Source organism: Hyperoodon ampullatus (genome assembly GCF_949752795.1).
Source record: "Hyperoodon ampullatus genome assembly, chromosome: 5".
NCBI lineage: Eukaryota > Metazoa > Chordata > Mammalia > Artiodactyla > Ziphiidae > Hyperoodon > Hyperoodon ampullatus.
In genome coordinates this window covers 58128554-58141824 of record NC_136918.1, presented here as the reverse complement: position 1 = coordinate 58141824, position 13271 = coordinate 58128554, and the positions used below count along the sequence as shown (strand labels likewise).

Below are 13271 nucleotides of genomic sequence, written 5' to 3'. Positions count from 1 at the left end.
TGAATGTCCTCCCCCATCCCTGTCCGCTTACACAGTTCCGCCACCAACATACAGTTCCTCCAGGAAACCCTATCTTATTTACCCCCACTTCTTATATCACTTTTTTACTTTTTAAGTTTGCATCCTCAGTGTTGCTGTGCAGTTTGCAACATTTTAATTTGCATTTACTGTACTCAGCAGCTCTGAAAGTATCCTGAAACATATTACATGCATATTGAGTATTGTAGCTACACCTAGGCATTTAATATCCTACAGATTTAAGGCAAGAAGTTTTCCATAATCCTTTCTAGAGTATTTGAGATGCAGGCATATCTAATAAACTAGAGTGAATAATTTAGTTACAGTTTAAATATAATCCGTGGTAATTAGGTATTGTTCATAATACATTTGAGTCACAAATTTAAGACTTACTGGTTGAACACATCTAATTTATAAGAACTGGATATTTTTGCAATGCTATAAAAATGTGAAATAACATAAAAGTTAATATTTTTAGGCTGCAAGATGTAAAATCTTGGAGTAAACCAAAAATATATACAGTTCCCCAATGTTGCTCTGCCAATAAAAAGCATATTTTGGCCCCTAAATCCTTATAATAACACATCACTTCAAAATACTAACGCTATCTTACTTGGTGTTAGTAATATCTGAAAAGTGTGCATATTTTTGAAGGGATACACTAGATTTACATTCTGGACTGCATTAAAGAAATCTGAGTACTAAGAGAAGACCCATTCTTGCTCTGGAAAAAAAACAGGATTAAAAATACATATGTTGGGGCTTCCCTGGTGGCGCAGTGGTTGAGAGTCCGCCTGCCGATGCAGGGGAAACGGGTTCGTGCCCCGGTCCGCGAGGATCCCACATGCCGGGGAGCGGCTGGGCCCGTGAGTCATGGCCGCTGGGCCTGCGTGCCCGGAGCCTGTGCTCCGCAACGGGAGAGGCCACAACAGTAAGAGGCCCACGTACCGCAAAAAAAAAAAAAAAAAAAAAAAAATACATATGTCATTTTATTTCTCTGGTTAACAGCTGACTTTTGGAACTTGCTTGTTATTTATGATATTATGCAACTATTGTTGTAATCAAGTACATAAGTACAGACTTGAGTAAAGAAATAAGGAAGTGAAAGTGCAGGCAGGAAGTGAACAGATTAATTTCTAATGATCTGGCCAGTAAGCACTCTAAAGGAAAACTAGAACATTATTTTATTTTTCTCCTCTACTATTCAGATTTACTTTGCTATTTGAATATTTTAGGATTCAGCACTGAATAGCAGTTTAAAAAATAGCCTCCCATTGAATGACATAATATAAAGTTTAAGACCCCTAATTTCAACCTAAATTATAGAACGTTACACCTGACATCTTTCATCACAGTTCGTTTGTTTTAAATGGATGAAATTCTGCTTCTTAGGCTTACGAGATTATTACCCATGAAGTACAGTAATTGAAAATTAGGAACTGGCCTGAATCTTACAATTTTCCATTTATCTGCATAACTAATGGATTTTTTAAATAACAGAGATTTTAATGCTAATGGATTATAGCATTATCCTCCATCTACTAATACCTGACATTTTCTTCTATACTGTGTCTTTTCACATTGAAATAAATAACTCAGTAGGAAATAGGATAGAGACTTTTAAGTCATTTTAGCTTAAACAGAAATGACTAATAAGGAAGTAATTAAATATAAAAAGTTCATTTTTACATAGTCTGGTTTACAATTATTTACTTATGCCCATGTCCACAATAAACAGTTAATTAGTGACAAGATTCCTGTGATAATAAAGCAATAAATTCCTCTTCTTTTGGTCGAGGCATTACAACACTGCCATAAACTCTAAACTAAAAGGGCAAAGCGAAATACGTCCCTTGGGAATGAAGGCATTTGTTGGGCCATAATAGTGCAGACTTATACAAAATATGGGAAATATTTGTGCAAAATGAAAGCCCAATTAGAAAAAAAAGGACTGATGTTAATTCTGTAATTTCAAAAATACACTTTGAAGTATCCAGCGTTTTACCAATGCCTTTTAGTGACCCCAGGGGAAATTACTTTTTGCTCAGAAGAAAAGTATTAATAGGGGAAGTAGGAAAACAAATAGCCTCGACTTGACTGTGCTTCTTACATTTCTATGCCACGTTTCTTATCTCTGCTGCAGTCAACTAACCCAAGGATTCCACAGAATAAACTTTATGACACCTGAGTTTAAAAAGATAAAAGTTCTATCCTCTTTTCTAATTAGTTTTTAAGCAAGTAGAGCAGATATAATACTATTAACAGTAGGAATTTTTAGGTGCTTTACACATACAAATGCATGTGAAGAAAGTGAAAAATAAACATCTTTTATAGTTGAAATCAAGAGACTTTGCTTCTGAGCCAGCTTTTTCTCTGATTGTTCAAGCACTGCGGTCAAATATTTTCTAAATGTAGCTAAGTTTGTCCATTGCCTAAAGATAGCTTAGCTAACACATCTCCCGGAGCATCACTTGTCAAGAGCTTCCCTGGTGGAGGTGGGGGATGGGAGGTGGAGGAGGTGTGCGATATTTTAGGAACATGCAAAGTAAAGGATAAAAAAAAATCGTATCCTCACCATTTAAATGTAAGCAGCACTGGGATGTAAGAGCACACATGCTCATGCGCCTTTTTTTAAAACCAGTTTTGTTCAAAGCACAGTCCTTAAGGTTGAAGATCCCTTCTCTCCTTCCCTGCCATGCCCTTCTAGCCCACCATTTTGGTAAGATTCCCTTTGATTTTTCTCTGCAGTGATGTGATTATTCATCTCGTTTGACAAACCTGGACATCTTTCCCTCCTGTTGGTCACTCACTGCAACTCTAGAATGTGCCTTGTGGCCCAGGACAGAAAGAAATTAACCTGATGACAAAATCCTCCCTGAGAACCTAGGTTCTGTTAAGTCTCCAGGTGGCTGCACTTGAAGAATCTTTTGGTGCAAGTCTCATCAGAAATATCACATATTTCTAAGGTTAAAATATACAAATTGGATACAGGGATGCAGTTACGATAACTATGATGCAACTTATCTCACTTCTTAGTGCAATAAATGCAGAACTGTGAATGCTGCTTTGAGTTAAAGCAGTCTGCCTCTCAACATTGGCTTACACTATTTTAAATGATGACACTGCATATTAGAAGGCCAAAGAAACAGGAAAATATCAAATTGGCTATTATCAGAGAAACAAAATATTGTATTTTCCCCCTAAGAAACATCCATTAAAAGAAATGTTTGGGGCTTCCCTGGTGGCGCAGTGGCTGAGAGTCCGCCTGCCAATGCAGGGGGACACGGGCTCGTGCCCCGGTCCGGGAAGATCCCACATGCCGCGGAGCGGCTGGGCCCGTGAGCCATGGCTGCTGAGCCTGCGCGTCCGGAGCCTGTGCTCCGCAATGGGAGAGGCCACAACAGTGAGAGGCCCGCGTACCGCAAAAAAAAAAGAGAAATGTTTGCCTATATGTTGGCTATAAGGCAGAGACACTAAATTTCTCCCCAAAGATCTGCACAATCAGATAGAAGAAAAAAATAATTCATTTCAATCAACGTTGTGGACCTCTGGGACCCATTAATGCAAGAATAAATGCTATTTTAAACCCAGTACTTTGTGAAGCTAGTGGCTTTCAGAAACTAAATTATTTATGTGAAGCAGTGTTTATGAGCATATGAAATGTCAATTTGGAATGATCTGAATGTTGAAAATTTAATAATATTGTGTAACTGGATTAAGGAAGAGCAATTCTCTTAAATGTACCACTGAGAAATTAATATTTAATAGTATTATTATTTCCTTAGGATTTAAAAAATCATTTCAGGCAATTTAAAAATTACAAGTTTCAAAAAGCAGATGAAATTGAAACAAACAAAGCACGGTTATCAGGCAGCACTATTTACCTGGTCATGGTATTCACCTGATACCTCTTAGGATTCATGGGCCATGAAAGCAAAGAGAAGCCATGATAGTGACAGAAAAGGGACCTGGACAGATATGCTGAGGGGAATAAACAAACACATGCCAGCTACCATGAAGTGGAGGGCGAGGTTTTCAGGACCTGCCTCCTGAGCCCTGATCTGGCAACTAGCTTTCTGGAGTACACTTAGATGTCCTGTAGGCACCTCACATGCACGTGATCTAAAATGTAGCTCTCTGACTCTGGGTTCTTCCCACTTCCTCCTACTACCAGATTCACCATCCCAACACACCATTTTTAGCAGATCACCCTTCTTCCATCATACCCCCCACAGTGGCTCCCCACTGTCGTCCGTAAAGTGCAAACCACTGGCTTGACTCACAAAGCCTCGACATCCCAGCTGCCTTTCCAGCTTGATCCCCCATCCTACCTATGCTAACACTCAGGTGTCATCAACTTTGTCACCTTGCTGTGACTGACAAGGCCTTATGAATTCCTGCATCCAGAATGTTTCTTCATCACACTTCCTATACCTAGAAAGCTCTTCTTTTAAAATTTCTGGCCCATACTAAATGCCCTAAATTCCTCATGTTGTGAGGGGCTTCCACATCAGACCTACCCAATGCTCTCCCTCCTGCTTTGAATCTTGGCACTGTCTCTGTACCCAGCTGACTCTTGTGTAGATTTTTAAGCTCCTTTAGGTCAAGAATTGTGTCTTTTATTTTTGTACATTCCCATGTGATTAGCCAAGTGCCCTGCATGTAAGAGGCATTCAACAAAAACAAGTTAATTGAAACCTAAAAGAGTAAAGTATCGGATAAGTTCTATGAGGAGAGGATTTTCTGCTATGATTGATGATCACTAGGCAAGGCTGGAAAAACTTATTAGAATGGTGTTTCTGTAGTTTGCTTTTAGAGGAGAAATGGGAAAGCTGCCATTTCACAGAGAGAAACATGGAGAAAGTTATAGCCCATTCAATATGTAGAAAGATGTTTGGTAAGGCTAAGACTAAGCCCAGGACATGAATTCTTCAGCAAGCCCTCCACGGGCAGGGATGGAATCCTATTCACACACATGGCATCCTTAGTAATTAGTGTAGTACCAGGCTCAGAGAAGACACAGTAACTATATGATGGATTATTTAATGAATATGCAAATAATGCTTTTCAAGACCAGAATTTCCAATTTTGTGAATGGAAGTCTGTTCAGACGACAGATTAGACTAGCCTTGAAAATGATGCTGTTTGGCAGAACATGTGTCTGAAATAAAGACAATCAACTTCTTTTGCCTTTAATATGAACAGTGAGGTCTGCCTATACTATCCCCAGATATCCTAAACTAAAGGCATGGGGAAAAGACATTCAAAGAAGGGGGAAAGGTGAGTGGGAAAGGGGTAGTGGAATGTAGAGGATGGAAAAAAAGAAATAAGCGATGGCTGTGAGAAATAGAAAATATTGATACTAACCCCCATTACTTAGTACCTACAAATATGCTAGAACGTTTAATGACAGAATTCTAAAAATTAAGACAGTTTCAAATAATGGTAAAAAGGCTACTAGCACTCCCTAATTTGGACATGATTAATAATAAATTGAACTTAATTCAACTATTCTAATTCAACTTAATTTAACTCGGTTGAGGGCCAACCACATAAAAAATTTCATTAGAAATATGAATGCAAAGTAGTCATTGGTGAGCCTATACTGCTTCAGTTGTTTACTTTTTATAACAAAAAAAGCACACTCAATGCTCACCCAGGATCTACAGGGTCACACTATTTCACACTATTACCATGAACTGTCTCCAAACTGGAACCACCAATTCTTTATGTCCTTCCATTGGACATGCTTCAACATCAGCTTGACCCCAACTGACTGAAATCATTCTCAGATGACTTTGAATTTTTTCTCAAGTGACAAAATAATGAAAAATAAATAAATAAAATTCTATGTTTCATTTCATCATTTATTACTCAATGATGAAATTTTATTACAATTTTTTGCCTAACAAATCAGCTGCCTACAACTGATTAAAAAACAAAAAATTAGAGTTGGTAATATAATCCATGCTGTGTATTAGGTGAAAATATTTATGATTCGAAAGTAATGGGAAAAAAATCAGAACCAAATGAACTTGAAAACAGTTAAGTATTCTACTTTTTGTCAAGCTCTAAAGAAAAAAGTTATAAGTGTATATGAAGGGCTTTGGGGAAAAAAGCATTTCAGAGGCAATAAACTTTTGAAAAATTATATCAGCATTTGTTAGGAAAGTACATACTGCTTTTCGCTTAAGAATGCAGTCCAACCTCCAACGATTTCCTTCAACCACCGGCCGTTTCAGGAAGATTTCTGGACTCAACCTGAAATCATGAAATCAAGATTTCAAGAAACTAAAACAAAATATAAAGTTCTGATTGTGTCATAGGAAGCAGAGGCAATTTTAGCTCAAATGCCATCACCATCCTCCACTGTGGCAGGTCATTCAAAGTTCCATTATGAGTCCACGTACAACTTCATATGGGAACAGCAGCCTTTACCCCAAAAAAGTCAATTTCAATTTCTCTATCTTACTCACACATCATACATAGGCACACTTACAGATACTATTGACTGTCCACCTTCTCCTTCCTTGCTGTCAGAGCCCACCTGCTATGACTGAATGTGAATATTCTAAATAATTGCTTTCCCAGACTCCTGTGCAGCTCCAGCACAAAATAACACAATCCTGTACAATGAGATATATGAGGAGGTACACGAGGGGTTAATGGAAAAGCTGTTTCTCTGATGAAAGGAAGAGACACACGCATACACAAAAAAACCCCCATGAAAAGCAGCTCTAGGATGGATGTTGTATGGGGGTGTGATGCTTAGAGAGGTGCCGCCAAATGGAAATTTAAGGGCAAAGCCAGAACCCTGAAATCACTGGATTACTCCACCAACTTTAGTACTGCCTAACTTTAGATTTCTCATTCAATGAGACAAATCCTCATTGTTTAAGTCACCTTTAGTTGAGCATTCTAGCAACCTAGACCAAAAGTGTTCTAATAGATAAACATGAACACTAACTTCCTATACCAAGCGGTGTCCATGGGAACCTGGGGCTTTCTGAGCAGGGAAGAAGGCAGGCTTGCTGATAGATGAACTTTTCCCAGTGTGAGAATGGACCCCTGGGGTCTTCTCCTTAGTAGTGCCACAAGCAGCACAGTACAGACGTCACTTTTTCCCTTGGGGGTGTGTTCAAAATTATTGCCTGAGTTAAACTGGTAAGTAGTGTACCTCCTCTATAATGGGAAAGACAAACAAACAAACAAAAACAATAAAGAAAATTTCATCCACTGAAATGCTAGACCTGGAGGAGTGGGGTAGACTGTGTAAGGATCAAAGCCTTACAGAATACTAGGGTGGAATACTGTCTTAGCCAGGGAGTCTTCTAAGCATGTGAAAACAATAGGGCTTTAAGGAGCTAAAGAGATTAAAAGAAATAATTTTACACTCTGTTTCATTCAGTTAAAGAAAATAAAAACCCAGAGGAAAAAGGTATCTAAAGAAACTCATATTGGGTAAGATAAATAAGAAAACAGACAAATAGAAAGGTGTGTACAGTATAAATATTAACATATTTAGTTTAGAATAGGAAACAACTCAAACAAAAAAAATGCAGCAACTGATAGGAAAAGACCTAAGATGAATTAAAAACAGATCTGTTTTAAATAGAAAAGTGTGTCATTTGGCACTGCTAGTTCACTGAAAGTAGGACATACCCAACAACATATATACACTTGCAATTTCTGATGTACACATTAATTATGGGCTCGGAGGGCTTCAGTTTTGGGGCCATTTTCAGGTCTATACTCTGCAATTAAGTCTTTATCATCTTTTTTTTTTAAATCTGAAAGCATTGTGTACCCTGTATGCAGAGTATTCTATTAGATGCTTTGGAGGATCTTAAGCAGGCTCTCAAGGAGACCTGGATTTTGAGGATACTACATGAAAAGATAAAAATAGTCATGCTTTAAAAACTGAAAGTATAAACAAAGGCAAGGAGAGAATAGCTATGACCCACAAGCATCATTATGTCAAGATCTTTAACTAAGTAATTATTAGCTAAGCAAAATTCAAAAGAACTGTGTAATACTACATTTCATTGAGTTTAGGACACCATTGACTGTAAGATGCATCATTACTGTGTGTATCACTAAGATAGAAAAAATAATGACAGCTATAACTATAAGATGTTATTAAGTGTATGATGTATTACGACTTCAGAGATGTTGAAATGTGCTTCTAAGTAAATGCTCCTTTTAGAAGATTTTATAGCTGTAAATGTTTGTATGAGAAAAAAAGCTTAAAATCAATGATCAGAGCTTCCATCTTAAGAAGATAGAAAAAAAGAATAAATTAAGAAAAAGTAAGAAGAAGGATGGGAATAATAGATAAGAATGGAACTCAGTGCAATATAAAACAGAACAACAGTAGACAAAACTCAATGAAACCAAAATATAGCTCTTTGATTGTTTGTTTGTTTTTCGGTACGCGGGCCTCTCACTGCTGTGGCCTCTCCCATTGCGGAGCACAGGCTCCGGACGCGCAGGCCCAGCAGCCATGGCTCGCGGGCCCAGCCGCTCTGCGGCACGTGGGATCCTCCCGGACCGGGGCACGAACCCGCGCCCCCTGCATCGGCAGGCGGACTCTCAACCACTGTGCCACCAGGAAAGCCCTAGCGCTTTGAAAAGATTAATAAAATTGACAAACTAGCTAGATTAAAACAGAAAAAAGGAGTTTGACTTTTAGATTTCTTATTTAAGTGGGAAGAAATAATATCAATCCTACCCAAACTCTTTCAGGAAACAAAGGCAGGGGAAATACCACATCATACAATGAGGCTAGCATTATCCTAACACCAAAACCAAACAAAGACAATCCAAGAAAAGGAAAAAATTAAGTACAATATTCCTTACGATCATAGAGGTAAAAATCTTTACCAAAACATCACAACTTATAAAAAGGATAACAGATCATGACAAAGTGGGGTTATTTCTAAGAATGCAAGGTTGGTTTAAAAGTTGAAAATCAATCAATGCAATTCAGCACATTAACAGAAAAAAAGAAAAAAATGGTCATTTCAATACATGCAGAAAAAAGGCTTGACAAAATTCAATACCCATTCAGAATAAAAACTCTCAATATGTTATAAATAGGAAGGAATTTCCTCCAAGTAATAAAAGGCACCTATTAAAAAAAATTTACCTAAAGCATATAATAAAAGACTTCTAAGACTGAGAACAAGAAAGATGTCCATTTTCATCACTTCTATTCAACATTTTACTCATGATGCTAGCCAATGCAACAAGGAAAAAAAAGAAAGAAAAAGAAAAAGAAAAAAAGAAATACAAGGCATGCAGATTAGGAAGGCAGAAGGAAAACCATCATTATTCACACATCACATGATCATCTATGGGAAAAATCCTAGGGCATCTACAAAAAAGCTATTCACACTAGTAAGTGAACTAAGCAAGATTGCAGTAAATAAGGTCAATATAAAAAATCAATTGCATTTCCATATGCTGGCAGTAAACAATTAGAACATGAATTTTTAAAAATACCATTTACAATAACATAAAAAAACATGAGTTACTTAGTGATAAGTGCAAGACCTGTATATGGAAAGTATAAAACACTGATGAGAAAATTTAAATAAGACCTTAAAAAATGGAGAGATATACAGTGTTTATGAATTGGAAGACTCAATACTGAGAAAGAAGAAAAAGTCTGACATATTGTCTAACCAGTGGTGATTCTACCATTCTTTTCCCTCTGATTTTGCAGTTGGGAGGGAGAATCTGGAAATGGGCATTGGCACTGGTAGAGAGAGCCTCAGAAGTCCTCTAGTTCAGGCTTGAGGAGGAAGAGTGGGATTTCCTGACAGTGATAGTGGTGGCAGGGAGGGGCCCACAGGCATCAAAAATGAGGAAATGGAACTTTCCTCTCCAATGGAAGAGCTGTGGTTCCAAGAGGAAAATACAAATATCCATTGCTTGGCTCTGGACACAAAGTGTCATTGAAGAAATTGTGTGGCAGAGCAGGGTAAATAAAGCCTCTTTCTAGCAAGAGGACTAAAAAGGGAAGCCACAGGAAACCCATAAGGAGTGGGTATACCATGGAGAGAGAGGAGCTCAGAAAAGCAATGCTATAAAGTTGTTTATGAATTTCTAGCTCACTCCTAAGCTGCCCATGCATGGGTTTGGTCCTAATATTATGCCAAAGAATTTGAAAACTGAAATAAGAAATAGACCACTGACCAAATTGGCCACTAGGTGGAGCACATGTGGGGGCAGATCTAAACAGCACTGTAAAGGCTTTGAAAACAAAACTGACATTAAAAACACACAGGTAGAAGACTGGTTGCAACATTCTGCATGAACCCAAATGGGCCAATTTCCTGCTAAAACAAAAATATCAACATTCTCTATAAGATTTAAACAAGACCCAGAGTCATAATATTCAAAACTTCCAGAATACAGTAAAAAATTACTTGGCATACAAAAAAATCAGAAAAATCTCAACTTGCAGGAAAGACATTCAACAAATGCCAATGCCAAAATGACATAAATGTTGGAATTATTTAATGTAATTCTCTGCCAGATATTATAAAAATGTTTCAAAAAGTAAGGGTGAACACTCTTAAAATGAATGGATAGTCAGAAAGTCTCAGCAAAGAAATAAAGATATAAATAAAAACCAAAGAGAAATTTTCAAACTGAAAAATACAATTACAAAAAACCAAACTCTCACTGGATAGGTTCAGTACCAGAACAGAGGTGACAAAGGAAAGAATCAGTGAACTTAAAGACAGATAAAGAGAAATTATCCAATTTGAATAACAAAGAAAAGATTGAAAAAAATGAACAGAGCCTCAGAGACTTGTGGGACAATACTAAAAGACACAATTTGTGTCATCAGAGACTCAGAAAAAGAGGAGAAAGAGGGAAATGCAGGAAAAAAGTTTGAAGAAAAAATGGCTGAAAATGTCTCAAATTTGATGAATGCTATAAACCTACAGATTCAAGAAGCTCAGTGAACTCCCAACAGGATAAATTCAAATACCATAATCAAACTGCTGAAAACGAAAGACAGGAAGAAAATGTTGAAAGCACTCAGAAGAAAAACAATGCATTATTTAAGAGGGGAACAATGATTCAAAATGACTGCAAATTTCTCATCAGAAAACATGGAGGCCAGAATGAAGTGGAGCAAATTGTAGCTAGACTGTATAAAGTTCTTCTACAGTTTAGTAATAAGAAAACAATCCAATAAAAAAAGAAGAAAAGTAAGATTTGAATATGTTTCCAAAAAAGCTAAACAAATGTCCAAAAGTCACAGGAAAATATGCTTAACATGAAAAGACGTTGCTAATGCAAATTAAAACCACAGTGAGAGACTACTTACATACCCTTTGGAATGGCTAACATTAAAAAAGACTAACAGTACCAAGTGCTTGCAATGATGAGGAGGGATGAAACTCTCATACATTGCTAGTACAAGCACTTTGGAAAACAGATTGACAGTTTCTCATGTTAACCATATATTTAACTCCTAGTATTGATATAATACAGTAACTTGAATCTACTTTCTAAGACAAGGTTTAGCAAACTGTGCTCCATAAGCCAAATCTGGTCCATTGCCTGTTTTAGTATGGCCCATGAGCTAAGAATGGCTGTTACATTTTTAAAGGGTTATTACACACACACACACACACACACACACACACCCCACACACACACAAAGAAGAATATACATCAGAGACTGTATGTATGTGACCTGAAAAGTCTAAAATATTTACTATCTGGCCCTTTACAGAAAAAGTTTGCCAACCCTGTTGAAAGTCAGAGGCTTTTGAACATTTTGGGTCATAATCCACAGGAATACATTATGAATCCACCCCAATATTTTCATTTATCTATCTATCTACCTACCTATCAATCAGTCTTCTGCTGACTACTGAAATAAAAATTTCACAAAATAATAACCCTTACTGCCACTTAAGTTGCAACTTTTCTTTCCCTTATTTCCTTCCTTTTCTTATCCTATTTCATTATTTAAATAAAATTCTGAACATAATCCACTAAATTCTTTTTTTTTAATAAATTAATTTTATTTATTTATTATTTTTGGCTGCATTGGATCTTTGTTGTTGAGCACGGGCTTTCTCTAGTTGCAGCAAACGGGGGCTACTCTTTGTTGCGCTGCGTGGGCTTTTCATTGTGGTGGCTTCTCTTGTTGTGGAGCACGGGCTCTAGAGCACAGGCTCAGTAGTTGTGGCGCATGGGCTTAGTTGCTCCGTGGCATGTGGGATCTTCCCAGACCAGGGCTCGAACCCGTGTCCCCTGCACTGGCAGGAGGATTCTTAACCACTGCGCCACCAGGGAAGCCCAATTCTTTTAATAAATAATTACTAAAGAGTTGCAACCCACCATTTGAAAAACATAACATTAAAATCAACTTAAATGTGTCTCCTACTTAGAATAGTCTTAGCTTGTGAGCCAGTCCAAATGAAATGCTGAGTTTGTTTTTTACTTTAGAGCCTTTGTCTCCAGCTCAAAGGAGACCTTGTTTCTGTTCCCCTTCCTCTGATAAACTCCCCCTTTAAATATCTTTGTTTATTGTTTTTCTTCTTTTTCTACAGTTTTACTAATCCAGTCTGTCTCTGGCCTGTTTAATGCACGGACTCAGTACAGACACTGTGGCAGACCCCACCTGCACCCTCACCACTGACATGCCAGGCAGAGAACCAATCTAGGCAGACTCAACACACATGCTCCAAACATCCCTGCTGACCAGTGGGAATGAGAATCACCATCATCCAGAGGAAAGCTGATCTAAGCCACGCTTTATACATCTGTCCTAAGTTAAAGCAATGGACTGGAAGCCACATCTTGGCACCCATCCTCATTCTAGGACTCACTCCAGTGAACACTGGGTAGTTCACAGGTGACGTGAAGTAGCAGCAAGCACAGAAAAGACATATATGTTCTCCTGGTAGATACAGATAAACAAGTGAGGAATGCTCACTAATCTTTACACAGAAACTACCTCTTTTGATACCTTCAACTTATAGCTAGGATTTACTCTTCACCTTAATTTTCAGATAGTCTGGGCTGTTTAACGAATCATTCTCTCTTCTAACCTGACAGCCTACCTTAGAATTTACCTCTTCAGAAAATTTCTTCTGACTAAATCTACCCAAATCTGATTATTACTTTATCCAGCGCCTTAAAAAAATCCAATCTGCACTTAAAAAATGTCATAGCTAAAAGGGATCTTGCACACCATGCGGTGCAGTCGGCTCCTGGGA

The 13271-nt window shown here is 37.7% G+C and overlaps 1 protein-coding gene across 2 annotated transcripts in view; it reads right to left on the bottom strand.

Moving 5' to 3' along the window:
* Positions 1 to 13271, bottom strand: part of PLD1 (phospholipase D1) — a gene marked incomplete at its 5' end in the record, with an annotated part of 110745 nt that overhangs the window by 70460 nt on the left and 27014 nt on the right. For both annotated transcript variants that reach the window (XM_079705601.1, XM_079705602.1), the window contains one exon: positions 6198 to 6279. In XM_079705601.1, the coding sequence (XP_079561727.1) occupies positions 6198 to 6279 (82 nt within the window). The remainder of the gene's footprint in view (positions 1 to 6197; positions 6280 to 13271) is intronic.